Source organism: Bufo gargarizans, unplaced genomic scaffold (genome assembly GCF_014858855.1).
Source record: "Bufo gargarizans isolate SCDJY-AF-19 unplaced genomic scaffold, ASM1485885v1 original_scaffold_2032_pilon, whole genome shotgun sequence".
NCBI classification, from domain to species: domain Eukaryota; kingdom Metazoa; phylum Chordata; class Amphibia; order Anura; family Bufonidae; genus Bufo; species Bufo gargarizans.
In genome coordinates, this window is record NW_025334611.1 from 31310 (window position 1) to 48524 (window position 17215).

General features: G+C 43.3%; 1 protein-coding gene across 1 annotated transcript; it reads left to right on the top strand.

The window, feature by feature from the left end:
* The first annotated feature begins 1407 nt into the window (after positions 1 to 1407).
* On the top strand, positions 1408 to 15693 carry LOC122923880 (cytochrome P450 2G1-like). Its single transcript, XM_044274730.1, has 9 exons — positions 1408 to 1587; positions 4137 to 4299; positions 8233 to 8382; positions 12598 to 12758; positions 12877 to 13053; positions 13206 to 13347; positions 14373 to 14560; positions 14806 to 14947; positions 15512 to 15693. Exons 1-9 carry the CDS (start codon positions 1408 to 1410, stop codon positions 15691 to 15693), a joined length of 1485 nt encoding a protein of 494 aa, XP_044130665.1.
* The last annotated feature ends 1522 nt before the right edge of the window (positions 15694 to 17215 follow it).

The window sequence follows — 17215 nt, forward strand, 5'->3', positions numbered from 1 at the left end:
GTATCTCCGGTCACAAAGTTATGGTAGGCGGAGTCTGCCCTTGTTCTGCTCTAGCGCTGGCCAATCGCAGCGCAGAGCTCACAGCCTGGGAGGTTATTTTCTACCAGGCTGTGAGCTCTGCAATGCGATTGGCCAGCGCTACAGCAGAACAAGGGCAGACTCCGCCTACTATAACTTAGTGACTGAAGATACCGGAGGGCATAGCAGAAGAACGGAGCGGCGCCCGGGGATAATAGTAAGTGCAGTGAGATCCCCGGGCGCCGCTCTCCATGTCTGTATACTTAGTTCACATTGTCATAATCGGTGAAAGGTCCTCTTTAAGCCCCTATTACACTGTACGATTTTCAGGACAATTGCTGGGAACAAGTGTTTATTGGAAAGCTCGATCCTGATAATGGCCTGTATAATTGTGCCGCCGATCAGCTGATGAATGAGCAATCACTCGTTTGTCAGCTGATTTGCATCTCTCTGTGTAATCAGGGATGTACTGCTGATACAGGAGCGGCTACAGTGGAAATCATTCCACCCATTCACTTTGCATTGGCCTGTGTTCCCAGTGCTGGTCTCGTTCGCCTGTTCCCATCATGAAAACACTGTGGGAGTCATTTATCAAACTGGTGTAAAGTAGAACTGATTTAATTGCCCATAGCAACCAATCAAATTCCACTTTTCATTTTTCACAGCTGGAAGGTGGAATCTGATTGGTTGCTATGGGCCAGTACTACTTTATACCAATTTGAAACATATCCCCCTGCATTTTTAAGTAGTTGCCACCACGGGGAGTTTAGTGCAAACAGATTATTACAGCTTCCACTGCAGCCAGTGGTAACAGTATACATTCCTGCTCACTGTGCTCCCCCTAGTGGTGGCTGCAGGCAGCCAGCTTTGTGATCTTTTATGTTAAGGGAAACATTGATTTAGAGCTGTATTGGGCAAGATTTATCAATATATTTATGCCATTTCTGGTGTAAATACATTAAGAACTATGGTGCTACATTATTTTTTGGACACTTTGTGTTCCCTGTTGACTGAATGTGTTTGGAAATTGGATGGGACTTGGGAGCCAAGTTTTCCTATGGGGATTATTAGATCTATGAACGCCTCTGTCCCTTATTGTCCTACATAATAGGTTATAATTGACTTATATCACATTATAGGACTGTCTATTCCCACTTATCAGATGGTCGTGTATGTCCTTATTTGTCTATTCTACTGTAATATTTTACCTAATATGTTAGCGTGTATATCACTATACCCTTATAGGGAGAAGTGTAGTGTAGTGATGTCATCATGTCTTGTAAATCTAGCAGGCTGGACAGGCAGGTGTAAAGGTCACAGGGTGTAGGGAACACTCCTATATATAGTGACTGTAATATTTTTCTCTAACATCGCAGGTTTAGATTCACGATGGAGCTGGGAATATCAGGGACGCTTCTCCTTGCCGTCTTGGTCAGCCTTATCCTGTATTTCTTCACATGGAGGAGGAATCTGAAAAAGAAAAATCTCCCCCCTGGACCACCACCACTGCCCATACTGGGCACCCTGCTGCACGTGAGCACTAAAGAAATGCCCCAGTCTTTGATGAAGGTGAGTTATCAGGACTGCGTTACGATGGCCACATTTCCAAATCCACACCATAGTCGTCCTGTTGCTGATTTGTACCTGCATACCTCAGAGGCAGACTATGCAGAGAAATGCAGCTACATCCCCCTCCTGGAGCCTGTATTAATTTTACAGCTGACAATTTCTTTAGCCATTGAACATGACTTTTTGGCTACGATTAGATATATTACAAACTTTTATGTATTCACATGTACTACAGGGCAGGGGGTGCGAATACTCGGGGATTGAGACTGTTTAATGGGTTTGGGATTACAGCACACAGCATTAGATTAGGGTCCTGTCACGGCCATGGTCATGGTCGTGACTCTTGAACCGCATGCTGTTGCCTGCGGTTTGTATGTAGGTGTTCAACCACAGGTGAGGGCCGCTAGTGTGCTGCCTCACTTGTGGTTGCCGCGGGCAACAAGTTATGTTGTACTGTTGCAGCATATCAGCCTGAGCTGTTGCTAGGCAGCTTGCTGTAAGTGCATGCGGTTGTACTTGGCAACTTGGTTTGTATGTGTGCACTTTCCTTGTTTGGTGTGCACAGGGTTTATTTGTGTGTATTCCCCTTTTAGTTGCTGTTTTCCCTTGTCTGGTGTGTGAAGGGTTAATTCCCTTCCTAGGCTGTGAGCACTGGGTGTGTCTCTATGTGGGTGTGACTACTTGGGCCTATAAAGCCTCAGTGTATAGTACAGGTCAGAGGGGTGCTTCAGCCATGCTTTGCTGGAGACACTCTCCTGGTATTTCAATCTGCCAGTGGGGGCCACCCTTGTGGTCATAAACAAACTGTGACTCTTAGGTTTATATTGATGTCCACTTGATGTTTTCCTTTGTAATGTTATGCACCTATGGATCTGGGTTCCTGTGTGTTTGTGTGTGTGCTGTGTCCATTGGTGTTTGGATGTGGACACTAGCTTGTATTGCACGGGATCCAGTCTGTGTGTCTGTGGCAGGTAGGTGTGGAAGTGCTTTTCAGCCTCCTGCCATATCCATAGGCTGTTTATGTTCTCTTTCCTTTGCAGCTTGGCTAGTGAGACTCCTGTTCCTCCGTGCCTAGGAATAACAGGTCGTCTTACCCTGCTCCTTGTTCCAGGGCAATCCTGAGGGCTAGCAGGGACCCAAAGGCATCTGGTGTATGAGTCCTCCCACCTTCAGGGTTGGCTCATATAATTAGGAGTCAGGGTCAGTTTAGGGACGCGATAGGAGGTGACCTGCTCCCTAATACTGTCGTCCTGGCCAAGTAGCACTTAACATCTTCTGGCATCGCACGGCTGAGGGTTTTCCCCATCCTCAGCCGTGACAGGTCCTTGCACGTGGGCAGTTAATCTGCCTGTAACTAGAGCGGTGATGAAATAAACCGTTTGAAGCACATGATTTTTCATGCAGTTGTCCCTCCTCACAAAGTATCTGTTACAGCACCACACCTGTCTATAGGTTGCATGTGGTATTGCGGCTCAGCCCCATTTACTTTGATAGAACTGATCCTCAATGTCACACACAACCTGTAGACAGGTGTGGTGCTGTTTCTGGAAGAAAGCAGCCATGTTTTTTCTAATCCTATACAATCCTTTTAAAGGGGTGGTGACATTTAGAAAAATCCATTCTCATTAATTAGGGAATCAGAAATGCTGTCACCTCTCCTGAGGTGTTAGTAATTACTTGTATTCCCCATGTATGAATAATTCTGGAGCACCTATTCTTATGACTCTGTGATATGCTATTCCTTTATTATTTTCTATATTAATTATGAATGAATTATTAGCATAGTTTGCAATAAAAGGTCCAGATGGGTGTTACCAGTTGAGAGTGTGCCCTGCCAAAGTCTGACACACAATTTGCTAGAGATTCATTTCTAACTAAGGCTTCTTTCACATTAGCTTTAGGATTGTCCGGCATGTTTTCCGTGCTGCGGACGCATCTCAGACTCGTCCCCATTATAGTGAATGGGGTCGGAGCGGAGTTCCGGCGGCACACGTGTGCTAGCGTTAGTGCGGATCCTAACGCTAATTTGAAAGAAACCAAAGTCTTGTATACGAATCATGAGAATAGGCACTCCACAATTGTTATTATAAAGGGGATGCAGGAAGTCACTAAAACAGATATGTCAGGCGAGGTGACAGGTTTTCTTTAATAAGAGGATCTGTTGTTAAGGACCCTCATCTCTTGACTACAAAATATACTGGTTAGAAAGAACATATGTTCCTCTGGAGGGCCTGCCCTGTCCTGTACTACAAAGAACTCATTGATTTGAATGGACACTTTGTAATACTTAGTTTCACCTGTGGTGGCGCTGCAGGGAAACTGAACGCTTTTTGACAGTCTTCCCCTTTAGTTTACAGCTGATTGCTGGAAGTCCCAGCAGAGTAATCAGGTTATCATCAAGAGACCCTTCAATAGGTTGTCCAAAGAGAGAACTCATGAAACTGAAATCAGACATACCAGCCCCATGAGTCAATATCTGTATATACTATTGATATAAGGTAGGACAGTGCATTTAATGTAATTTTTATTTTTTTATGTTTCTCTTCCAGCTGAGTGAGACCTATGGGCCGGTGTTCACCATCTCTGTGTCCGGTACACCGGCAGTGATCTTGACTGGCTATGATTGTGTGAAAGAGGCTTTGATAGACAATGGAGATACGTTCAGTGTTAGAGGGCCTTCACCATTGGGTAATCTGCTCTTCAAAGATTATGGTAAGTAAACAGTCATGATTTTATTCTTATATATAGAGCCAACATATTCTGCTGAGTTGTACAGAGGCCGTCATTATTTACGTTGGTCTCTTTCTCCATTATATTGGTTTTCAATAAAACAGAGAACATGGAAGAAACCCACGCAAACACAGGGAGGGCACACAAACTCCATGTAGATGTTACAGAACATGGCACTATATTAGAGTTTGCCAAATACAGGGCTGATGTCCTTTGACCCTTGAAGTGACAATGACTTGACTAGGGTATTCAAACAAAACAATGGCTGATCTTAGAGAGACCAGCTACAGAAAACACTGTGGAGCCTCATTTAAGAGTCTCGACACAGCAATCCAAAGTGCAAAGCTCCCTGAGAAACAGTAATATGCAAAATAATTGTGGAGCCCCAGTTATGGGTCTTCAACACAGTGATAGCCAGATATCCCTCAAAGGAAGGAAAACCGAGCAAAGGGGTGTCCCCATTACAGAGATCACCAAATCCACCATATTAAGTGGCCCCTATGTCAAGATCCCACTCTTATACGGGGAAGACCTAAGCCAGTTATCCATCCACAGACAGCTGTTTCGGGGTGTTGCCCCTCATCAGTGTGGAGTAGGATTTGGTGATATCTGTAATGGGGACACCCCTTTGCTCGGTTTTCCTTCCTTTGAGGGATATCTGGCTATCACTGTGTTGAAGACCCCATTTCGCATATTACTGTTTCCCAGGGAGCTTTGCACTTTGGATTCCATTACAGAGATCACCAAATCCACCATATTAAGTGGCCCCTATGTCAAGATCCCGCTCTTTTACAAGCTTTAAGGATGTGATGGGGAAGACCTAAGCCAGTTATCCATCCACAGACAGCTGTTTCGGGGTGTTGCCCCTCATCAGTGTGGAGTAGGATTTTGGCTAACCGGGAGCAATGCCTTGGAGACTACTCAAACAAAACAATGGCTGATCTTAGGGAGACCAGCTACAGAAAACACTGTGGAGCCTCATTTAAGAGTCTCGACACAGCAATCCAAAGTGCAAAGCTCCCTGGGAAACAGTAATATGCGAAATGGGGTCTTCAACACAGTGATAGCCAGATATCCCTCAAAGGAAGTAAAACCGAGCAAAGGGGTGTCCCCATTACAGATATCACCAAATCCTACTCCACACTGATGAGGGGCAACACCCCGAAACAGCTGTCTGTGGATGGATAACTGGCTTAGGTCTTCCCCGTATAAGAGTGGGATCTTGACATAGGGGCCACTTAATATGGTGGATTAGGTGATCTCTGTAATGGGGACACCCCTTTGCTCGGTTTTCCTTCCTTTGAGGGATATATGACTATCACTGTGTTGAAGACCCATAACTGGGGCTCCACAACTATTTTGCATATTACGAATAGGGTATAGAAGAAGCACAGATATTAGTAATGAAGGGTAGAAGAACCATGTAGAGGAGAGAAAAACATTAAAGGGGTTCTCCGATGGCTAATGTAAAAAATCAGACATCATATAGTACCTTACATGGATCCAGATACCTCCTAACTTCTCTGGAACAATATGAGGTCTTTTCTGTGGCAGCTCAAAGGGGCACATCAATTCTGCTGGAGCTCTCCTCCTATCACAGCTCAAGAGGCAGTTGAAGGATGAAACCAGTATCGGACTGGGGTGCCTAGGGCCCACCAGTAAAATTTATTTTGGGGGCCCACTGTATGGATACATTCAGATATTACCTGCTCACACAGCAGCAAGATGCTACCAGATGATTGATAGTGTTGAGCGCGAATATTCGAATTGCGAATTTTTTTCTCGAATATCGCAATTTCGAGATTTCGCGAATATTTAGAATATCGTTCTATATATTCGCGAATTCGAATATTCGTCTTTTTTTTTTTTTTTTTATTATTATAATTTTTTCCTTTCCCACTTCCCTAAAGTTGTTCTTACCTGTCCTTTGGATTCCTGGCTTCCTGGCTGCTCCAGTCAGTGGCGTTTTCAACTTAGCACTGCTATATTCAATATTAGCTAAATTACAATCTAATCTATATGTTTATTTTACGAAATTTCGCAAAAGCCGAAATTGCGATGCGAGTAATATAATACGAAATAATCGCATGAAGATTTCAACTTAGCACTGCTATATTCCATATTCTAGCCTAATAAGGAATATAGCTGTGCTAAGTTAGCACTGCTATATTCCATACTAGGCTAGAATATGGAATATAGCAGTGCTAAGTTGAAATCTTCATGCGATTATTTCGTATTATATTACTCGCATCGCAATTTCGGCTTTTGCAAATGTTCTTAATATTGCTCTAACTTCGTCTTTTAGAATATTCGTAATATTCTAAGAGACGAAGTTAGAGCAAATCACGAAATTTCGTAAAATACACATATTAGCCTAGCCATTGTCAATTAGCATGGGAACGTTGCCTTATACTATCAAGATAAATAATCGCAATACGCGAAAATTTTTATTCGTATATTATTCGCGATAATTGGAATAATTACGAATATTCGATTTCGACGAATATAACACGAATATTCATTCGAATATTCGCGAAGTATCGCGAAATCGAATATGGCACCTCCCGCTCATCACTAATGATTGAATATGGTAGTCCATGCAGCAACTTTGAGAAGGTAGGTCCCAGGGAAAAGAGGACACTGCTAGCTTTCCTCTATACCTAGAAGACTTCTCAGCTCATGTCTATTATAATAAACTGAGCAGTTTCTTTAATAATCAAGTTTTTTTATATGAACATAGGCTGGTTGAGGTGCTCTACATTGAATATATGTATGTAGTGCAGTAAGTCTACTGTGTTATGTGCCACTTGTGCAGCTTTTGCGAGTGCTGCTTCCTCTTTAAAATTACCTGTGCATCATCCTGCTTGTATAGGCAGCGCAGTGTAATTATAACTGCTAGTCCCAATCAAGTGAATAGAAAGAGCAGCTGTAATTACATTGTGCCACCACTGCAAATGATATGGCACACAGGTAATTTTCAAGCACTAGAAGCACTTGCATGAGCACTGCTGCCCCTTCACACAGCTCTTCAGAGGCCAACCTGATAGTGATGCCCTATCCAAATAAGTTACAAATTCTGCCTTGGTAAATTTGCTAATATGTCTTCATACTGGTCAGAGTTACGTTTCTGATACAGAGCTCCACATTCTCTATATTTACATTACAGTATGATTTAAAGGGGTTTTCCAAGTCTTAAATACTGCTGACCTATCCTCTGGATAGGTCATCATTATATGATCAGTGGGGGTCCGACAACTGAAACCCCCATTGATCAGCTGTTTGAGAAGACACCAGCGCTCACAGTATCGCACAGATTTCTCTCAGCCATGTGATAACAGGTTCATTGGTCACATGGTCTAGGCATAGCTCTGCCCCATTGAAGTGAATGGGGCTGAGATGCCATACCAAGCACACCCACTTTATAGTGTAGGGAGCTGTGCTTGGTGAGCACAGAGAAGGCCACAGAGCTCACTGGAGGTCTTGTGCCTTCTCAAACAGCCGATTGGCAGGGATCCTGAGTGTAGGGCTCCCACCGTTCAGATACTGATGACCTATCCTGAGGATAGGTCATCAGTATCAAAATCCCAAAAAAATTCCTTTAAGTCTCAGAAAACCCTTTTAAATGTTTTGGTTTCCTGCTGCCACCACTAGAGGGAGGTCAGTAGCTTACTGCATCTGTTATTGGTTTAACACAATAAAAAAAAAACTGTTTGCGGTAAGCTCATAAGCTCCCCCTGGTGGTGGCTGCAGGAAGTTAGAATGTTGTCTTTTAAATCTATGGCTCTGCAGGTGATTTGGAGCTCTGTATCAGGAAAAAAGCTACATACAACCACTATAAACAGCTGTTAAAAAATAATTCATCAGTGCAGAATCTGGGCAAAAAGTCTATCTATGTTTATTGATTTTTATTCTCAGGATTGGTAATGAGCAATGGCGAGAGATGGAAACAGCTGCGCAGGTTTTCTCTTTCTACTCTGAGAAATTTTGGTATGGGGAAGAGGAGCATTGAAGAACGTATACAAGAGGAGGCGCGTTACTTGGCAGAAGAGATTAAGAAGAATGAAGGTCAGCACATATACACAGATCAATAGCTTGTTACATGTCCAGCAAAACAAGATGAATTATGACTTGAGTTCAACCAAGGGGTAGGTGGGGACGCAAATTTTAGAAAAGGAGTGAGACCTAGACTTCTACACATTTTCATAAGTATTAGTGTTATTTCATTTTAAGAATTAATCTAAGCCTTTTTTTTTTTACTGCCCACTGTTCCTCCTGTGACCACACCCCGAGGTAGACTATTCCACAGATTCACAGCTCTTGGAGACTGAACTTTTTCTTCTCCAGCCAGAGGCAGTGCCCTCTTGTCTTTTGAGGGCTTTTTACACAAAACAGCTTTTCCCCATATTTTTCATATGGCCCATTTATATACACTGAACAAAAATATAAACGCAACACTTTCAGTTTTGCTCCCATTTTGCATGAGCTGAACTCAAAGATCTGAAACATTTTCTACATACACAAAAGACCCATTACTCTCAAATATTGTTCACATATCTGTCTAAATCTGTGTTAGTGAGCACTTCTTCTTTGCCAAGATAATCCACCCCACCTCACAGGTGTGGCATATCAAGGTGCTGATTAGACAGCAGGAATATTGCACAGGTGTGCCTTAGACTGCCCACAATAAAAGGCCACTCTGAAATGTGCACAGTTTTGCCTTACTAGGAAAGAGGGGGGGGGGGGGGCAGAAAGCCAGTTAGTATCTAGTGTGGCCACCATTTTCCTCACGAAGTGCAACACATCTCTATCGCATAGAGTTGATCAGGTTGTTGATTGTGGCCTGTGGAATGTTGGTCCACTCCTCTTCAATAGATGTGCGAAGTTGCAGAATATTGACAGGAACTGGAACACGCTGTCCTATACATTGATCCAGAGCAATCCAACCATGCTCAATGGGTGACATGTCCGGTGAGTATGCTGGCCATGCAAGAACTGGGATGTTTTCAGCTTCCAGGAATTGTGTACAGATCATTGCAATATGGGGCCGTACATTATCATGCTGCCACATGAGGTGATGGTCGTGGATGAATGGCACAACAATGGGACTCAGGATCTCGTCACGGTATCTCTGCGCATTCAAAATATCATCAATAAAATGCACCTGTGTTTGTTGTCCATACCATACGCCTGCCCATACCATAACCCCACCGCCACCATGGGCCACTCGATCCACAATGTTGACATCAGCAAATCGCTCACCCACACGATGCCACACACGCTGTCTGCCATCTGCCAAGAACAGTGAAAACCGGGACTCATCCGTGAACAGAACGTCTCTCCAACGTGCCAGATGCCATCGAATGTGAGCATTTGCCCACTCAAGTTGGTTATGACGACGAACTGCAGTCCGGACCCCGATGAGGATGACGAGCATGCAGATGAGCTTCCCTGAGATGGTTTCTGACAGTTTGTGCAGAAATACTTTGGTTATGCAAACCAATTGTTGTTGCAGCTGTCCTGGTGGCTGGTCTCAGACGATCATGGAGGTGAACATGCTGGATGTGGAGGTCCTGGTCTGGTGTGGTTACACGTGGTCTGCGGTTGTGAGGCCATTTGAATGTACTGCCAAATTCTCTGAAACGCCTTTGAAGATGGCTTATGGTAGAGAAATTAGCTTTTATTGCATGGGCAACAGCTTTGGTAGACATTCCTGCAGTCAGCATGCCAATTGCACGCTCCCGCAAACGTTGCGACATCTGTGGTATTGTGCTGTCTGATCAAACTGCACATTTCAGAGTGGCCTTTTATTAAGGGCAGTCTAAGGCACCCTGTGCAATATTCATGCTGTCTAATCAGCACCTTAATATACCAAACCTGTGAGGTGGTATAGATTATCTCGGCAAAGGAGAAGTGCTCACTAACACAGATTTAGACAGATTTGTGAACAATATTTGAGAGTAATGGGTCTTTTGTGTATGTAGAAAATGTTTCAGATCTTTGAGTTCAGCTCATGCAAAATTGGAGCAAAACCGAAAGTGTTGCGTTTATATTTTTGTTCAGTGTATTTGTATAGGTTAATCATGTTCCTCCTTAGATGTCTTTTCTCAAGACTAAGTAAATGTAATTATTTTTATCTTTCCTCTTAACTAAGACTCTCTATGACCCTTATCAGTTTAGTCGCTCTCCTTTGTACTTTTTCCAGCTTCAGAGCATCCTTTCTATGGACTGTTGCCCAGAACTGAACTGCATATTCCAGATGAGGCCTCACCAACGCTTTGTAAAGTGGTTATATTACATCCCGGCTCTGCGAGTCCATGCCTCGTTTAATTCATGACAATATCCTAATAACTATAGGCCTGTATTAGACAGGCTGATGCAGCAGACGATTTTCCGGAGGCAAGCATTCCTTTCCAGCAATCGCCTGCTCGCTAGCAGAGTAGACCGCTGCTTTTACATGCATCGATCTCCTCTGCAGCATGGGGAGGAGAGATCGCTATGCCATCGCTCGTCCCATCAGTTCCCGCTAATGTTTTTGGGTACCTTGTTTTATATTGTTGGTTTGTAACTGGTTTATGTTACCAGCAGCTCTGTTTTCATGGGTGTACACTTATTCCTTTTCACCTCCCTACTTTCGCCACAAACTCCAGCCCACACTAAATTCCCACTGTCCCCTCCTATACCCCACTTTCTATCAACTCTTTGGTATTTCCCCCCTCCCTCTTCCCAAGTCCTAGTTTAAAAGCTCCTCCAGCTGTCTAACCATTTTTTTCCCAGCTCAACTGCACCCTCCTCATTAAGGTGTAGCACATCCCTATGATACATCCTATAGCCGAGAAGTCAACCCATTTGTCCATGAATCCAAACCCTTTCTTCGTGAAACAGCTTCTGAACCACTGATTTATCTTCTTTAGCTCCCTCTGTCTATCTAGTGACGTGCAAGGCACTGGAAGTGTTTCTGAAAACACTACCTTGGAGGTCCTGGATTTTGAGCTTCTTTCCTAGTTCCCTTAAAAAATTTTTAAGGATCTTCCATCTCGCTCTGACTTTGTCATTGGTATCAATGTTTACTATGACTGCTGGGTCTTCCCCAGTCCCACCCAGCAATCTGTCTATCCGATCCGCGATATGCCGAGCCCCGGTACCTGGAAGACAACACACTGTTCGTCATTCATGGTCTTGGCGACAAATGATCCTTTCTGTCTGGCTAATAATGGAGTCCTCATTCCACCAGCATCTGCCTGCACTCCTCTTTCCATCCTTCTTTCAGCAGTCATCCTCCAGGTTGCAATGCCCTGCTGTAAAGTTGCCGGGCCCGGGATTGCATCCCTCATATCAGCCAAACAAGCATAGTTACCAGAGTGTTCCAACACAATACTAGCCTCCCTGGCACTTACCCCTACCTCTTCTCATAATTGTTACCCAGCTTCTGACCCCAGAGTCTTGCTATGCTCTGCCCACCTCTACCTTTGTCTGCACAAAGAGTTCTAAACCTTTCTCTAGGTTTTCAGTAGCTCTGTATGTTACAAGCTGCGCATTAAGGCCTCATCCACACTTCTATTTTTCACGGACGCATGCTGTCTATCTTTTTTACGGACAGCATACAGATACATTTATTTTAATATGTTTGTCCACATTTCCATGATTTTCTGAGGTCCATGTGTCCTCAAAAAAATCTACAGATGCATGCCGTACTGCATGCGTCCATTGAAGTCTATGGGTACGTGAAAATCACCGAAACAAAATGGATGGCATCCGTGGTGCATCCGTTTTTCATGGAAGACAAACAGAAAATACTGTCTGGCTTCCATTACTTTTTATCTGTGCAACGTCTGTGGGTTACCGATGACACATGAAGAGTAAAAGCTGAGAGTTGGAACAACCACGGACATCTTCATGTATTATATGACGTTTTAATCCACAATTTTGGAATTAGAATGTGATGAACTCTGCTAAGATATGGATTGTAAAGCTGACCATACACATTAAATCTATGTTGGATATCGGGGGAGATGTTGGAAGATATACAACTATTTTCACACTGGCGTTAAAGCAATATGGCAGGATGTTTCGTCAGAGGATCCCAATGACTATAATGGGAACCAGCAGGGATCCGCCTTCGGCCGGACAAAAACTGCTGGAATGCAGCAGTATCCGGCTGTGCTGGAGTGGGGAACTCTGGCAGGTTCTTCATCTGCCGAAACAGCCTGACAGATTGCTTTAATGCTAATGTGAAAGGTTTCTCAAGTCATTGATTAAATAAATATTGATATTTCCTTGCAGGAACGCCCTTTGACCCAACATATCTGCTGACCTTAGCGGTGTCCAACGTTATCTGCTCAATAGTATTTGGAGAACGTTTTGACTATGAAGACGATAAGTTCCGGATACTTCTTACTTTACTAAAAGAAATGGTCCAACTTATGTCTTCCGTTTGGGGAATAGTAAGTTAACATTTTACCCTTGGTAAGATCAGGAGACTGTAAGAATATCAGATACCAATGACTGAATCTATTCTAAAGGACCCTATTGATAAAACCTTTTTTCCACTTGTTTTTTCAGCTTCTCAGCATCTTTCCCAAAACTCTCCAATTTCTTCCTGGACCCCACCAAAAGATATTTACAAATCTGGAAAAACTGAAGGACTTTGTGGCAGAATCCTTGGCAAGCCACAAAGCGACACTTGACCCTAATTGTCCTCGGGACTTTATTGACTGCTTCTTAATAAAGATGGAGGAGGTAACGTCCAACACTTCTATATGTGAATTGTTTTAATAAAAAAGAAAGAAAGCTAGTTCTCATAGCATCTATGTAGCCCAATATAGTATTGACCAATCACAATGCCTATGACAGACATATATAATAATCCCAAATCCTTTGTGACATTACAGGAGAAGAACAATTCAAAAACGGAGTTCCACTTTGATAATTTATTTGGCACGGTAATAGACCTCTTCTTTGCTGGTACAGAAACTACAAGCTCAACCCTGAAATATGGTTTACTCTATCTGCTCAAATACCCTGATGTGCAAAGTAAGGCTTTATTAATATCCTATCAGAGGGTTGTGAAAACTTAAAAAGTTCTGTCCACCGTGTAATGTCCATGTCGAGTTACTGCAGTTAAGCTCCCGTTCAGGTGAACTGGGGCTGAGCTCTAGTATGTCAACACCATAAACCACGCAGTAGACAGTGACTTTTGTGCACTGTATAGTTTTCTGCACTTTTGGCCAACGTGTAGACTATCCACTAGGAGCTTCTCTTGTACTGGAGATCTAATTCTGTCATGTGCATCACAAACAACCCATTACTTGTGTAGTGCCACATTTCCCCTGTGGTGGAGCTGCAGGGTAACTGAACACTCACTGACAGGTTTCCCCATAGAGTACAGGAGACGCTTTGAAATCAGTTTTTTTTTTGTCAAACTACCCTTCTAACAAGTAGAGATTGTCGAAAGCAGAAAATCCATTTAACTTTTTTGGGGATAAACATAGCATTTAATTGTAATGTAAAAAAGTAATTACATTTTAAAAAAAAACTAAATTATTTTCATTTCAGTTCCAAAATTTAGATGCAGCATTGACTGTGCCATTTCCTCTCATGAGTGGAAGAGACAACCATTTTGGGCACCAATTAGTAGTGAAAAGAGATTACAACCGGATAAGTTATACAGCCTAGTTAAAATTTAATGTAAACCCTTCTTTTTGGCCAGAAGTGGAATAGTAAAATTGGAGGCATTTTGTAGTATTCCTTATTGATCCTCTTGGACGACAGGACTATGTCTAGAGAAATTCTGGATTCCAAGTAGATATCATGTATAGATGCTCTAGTAGTTGATGAGCCCTCTCACCAACAGTTACTGCTTAATACGTGTTCATTCCAGTACAAGGGACATGTGGATTAATCCAGAACAAAAGTAGATCTTTGGTGATGTTGGCACCTGAAACTGACCGCTTTCTGGCACCAAGTGCTACTATGCTCTGCAATAATACATACTGAATTACAAAAACAGGCAATAGAGAATTGACTTGTGTCTATTACCTTTTAATATTTGTCAATAGGAAAAATTCATGAGGAGATGGATCAGGTGATTGGCCAGAATCGATGCCCTTCTGTAGAAGATCGAGTCCAGATGCCTTACATGGATGCTGTCATCCATGAAATTCAGAGGTTTGCCGACATAACACCATTGGGACTTCCACACGCAACCAGTCAAGACACGACATTCAGAGGATACCACATTCCCAAGGTCAGCTTTTTATATTTACTGACTTTATGTGAGCCTCAAGCTTAGCAAAAATGTAATATGCACAGAAATCAGAAGAAAAAAAAAATAGATGTATGGCGTTTAAGGTGCGTGAACCAGAAGCCACCCACAAACAGCAGAAATGTAATGTGATGGTGAGCTCTACAAAACCCCAAGATATCTTGCTGCTGGTGAAATGTACTTTTATATTTAAAACAAAGTTCATGCTCGCTTATTCATGTTTGCAGGGCGTTGTCATTTTCCCCATGCTGACCTCTGTCTTGAAGGACCCAAAATGTTTTAAGAACCCGAAAAGATTTGATCCTACAAACTTTCTGAATGAGAACGGCGGTTTCCAGAAAAATGAGGCCTTTGCACCCTTCTCCCTAGGTAATGTGTATGAAAATTGTTGCAGTAGTATATATTAGTATGCTGTATATTCCATAGCTTGTCATACTTTGCCAGATTTTTTTGTCAAGTCGGGGAGAAAGTGATTGTTTCAGATGAGCTAAGAGGTCAGTGCAACAAGGTGGTCAACTGCCAATACAGCGGGGGCTTCTTATGTGGCCATGTCTTCTGCAATAGGATCATAAATCTAATTTAGCCTGGGTTATAACAAGCTCTAGGTATCGCACAGATGTAAGGCACAGTTACCCAGCCATATTTGTGGTTTGCATTTTCTTTAGGAGGAGAAAGAAGTGACCCCAGAAAAGTGACCCCCCACAAGTGCCTTCATGGATGGGCTACAGCCTCTATATAACTTCTAGCTTCAGCGTCCATATTCCTCTCTAGCTGGCACTTATGCCATCACATTTGACAGAAAATGCAGAGCTGCATAAAAAATGATGGACACCTCAGCCCAAAATACCCCATTATAGGTTATTGAGGTGGTCAGCATCGTTATACTGCAAATATGTCAAACTAATTATTATTATATGTCACCCCTTACCACAGGCAAAAGAAGTTGCATTGGAGAGGGTCTGGCACGGATGGAAATATTCCTCTTCCTTACCACCATATTACAAAGATTTTTCCTGAAATCAGAAGTGGCTCCTGAGGATCTTGAAATAACCCCAGAACCAAACAAAAATGGAGTAGTACCAAGGACCTACCAGATGTATGTGACCCCTAGATGACCAAAATACTCCAAAGAAGCTTTCATTTATTTCTTAGTAATTAATGGTGTTTACTTCAGTAAAAGGCATTTATTAGTGTTGAGCGAATCGTATTTAAAGGGTTTCTGTCATGGGAAAAATCATTATGTAGCTGACTGACATTAGTGATGTGCTAATGTCAGCCGTACATAACAGTATGTTTGGTAACTCCCTGCCTGCCGCCGTTCTCTTAAAAAACAGACTTTTATAATATGCTAATGAAGCCTCTAGGTGCTACTGGGGCGTTGCTGCAGCACCTAGAGGCTCGATCTACTTACCTTTTGGCACACCCAGGTCCACTTGATTGACGTCCTTCTTCTCCGCATCTTCCTCATAATCCCGCGCCTGCGCCGTCCCGTTTAGTATTCGGCGCAGGCGCAGTAAGTGAAGGATGCTCGGCTGCTGCCAGGCAGGCCTGCCGGGGAGGCCTGTGACGTAATCGGCGCAGGCGCAGTGAGGAAGCTGGCGGCAGCCGAGCGTCCTTCACTCACTGCGCCTGCGCCGAATACTAAACGGGACGGCACAAGTGCGGGATTATGAGGAAGATGCGGAGAAGAAGGATGTCAATCAAGTGGACCTGGGTGTGCCAAAAGGTAAGTGGAACACCTACACTATGTAAAAATGTAAACTATAATAAATTGTTTGTGTCACGGATCAGCGGGAGTGAACCCACGTGTCTAAGCATCTACCTGGTTTTCACTAGCGCCTCAGATGGTGAGAATAGAGTTGAGCCGTTAGGGTAGTTGCCAGGGGCTACTCCTAGAGCAATCCCCGAGTCAGTGGCAGTTGGTCCAGGAGGACCACGGTGTACCTGAGTAGGCACCGGAGGTACGAGCATAGTCAGGCGCTACTAGGAACAACCTGGGTCGGTTCTAGGTGAAATGGGGCCCTGGGGCAAAAAACAATAATGGCCCATGACACTTGATGACTTTTACAGAAGAAACTGTATATTGTGTGGCACAGTGTAGAGGTATACTGTATATTGTGTGGCACAGTGTATGCTATATGTGTATAACAAACATATTTCATATGAAAACTTACAGTTACTTGGCTTGGCCCTTGGGGATCTCGGACACCACTTCAACACTTTGGCTGCGGGGCTCGGCGGAGCTGATGTGTTTTATCCTAATGAGAAAGATTTCATAATAAGGATTTGGAGAATGGGCAGAGGGATAGCAGAGCAGAGAGAGGCTGCTACTAGGGGCTCATACCATAGGGGAGTAATAAAGCCCACCATAATGCCCCCCCAGTAGTAATAATTCTCCTTATAATGTGACAGTGCAAAAAATAACCCCTTGTAATGCCCCCAGTTGAGCTAATGTCCCTATAGTGCCTGCATAATGTGCCAGTATAAAATACCCCTATATAGTGCCCCCAGTAAATGCCCCCATAGTGCTCCTCTCCCCCCTCCCTCCTAGTGCCCCCCATAATGTACCAGTATAAAATACCCCATATATAGTGCCCCAGTAGATGCCCTCAGTGTCCCCCATAATTTGTAAGTATA

Excerpts from the sequence above, each read along its gene's own strand:
- LOC122923880 (XM_044274730.1), top strand. The coding sequence starts at position 1,408 with ATGGAGCTGGGAATATCAGGGACGCTTCTCCTTGCCGTCTTGGTCAGC. Across the intron at positions 4,300-8,232 it reads TCTGCTCTTCAAAGATTATG|GATTGGTAATGAGCAATGGC; the intron begins GTAAGTAAACAG and ends TTTTATTCTCAG. Across the intron at positions 14,561-14,805 it reads GAGGATACCACATTCCCAAG|GGCGTTGTCATTTTCCCCAT; the intron begins GTCAGCTTTTTA and ends TCATGTTTGCAG.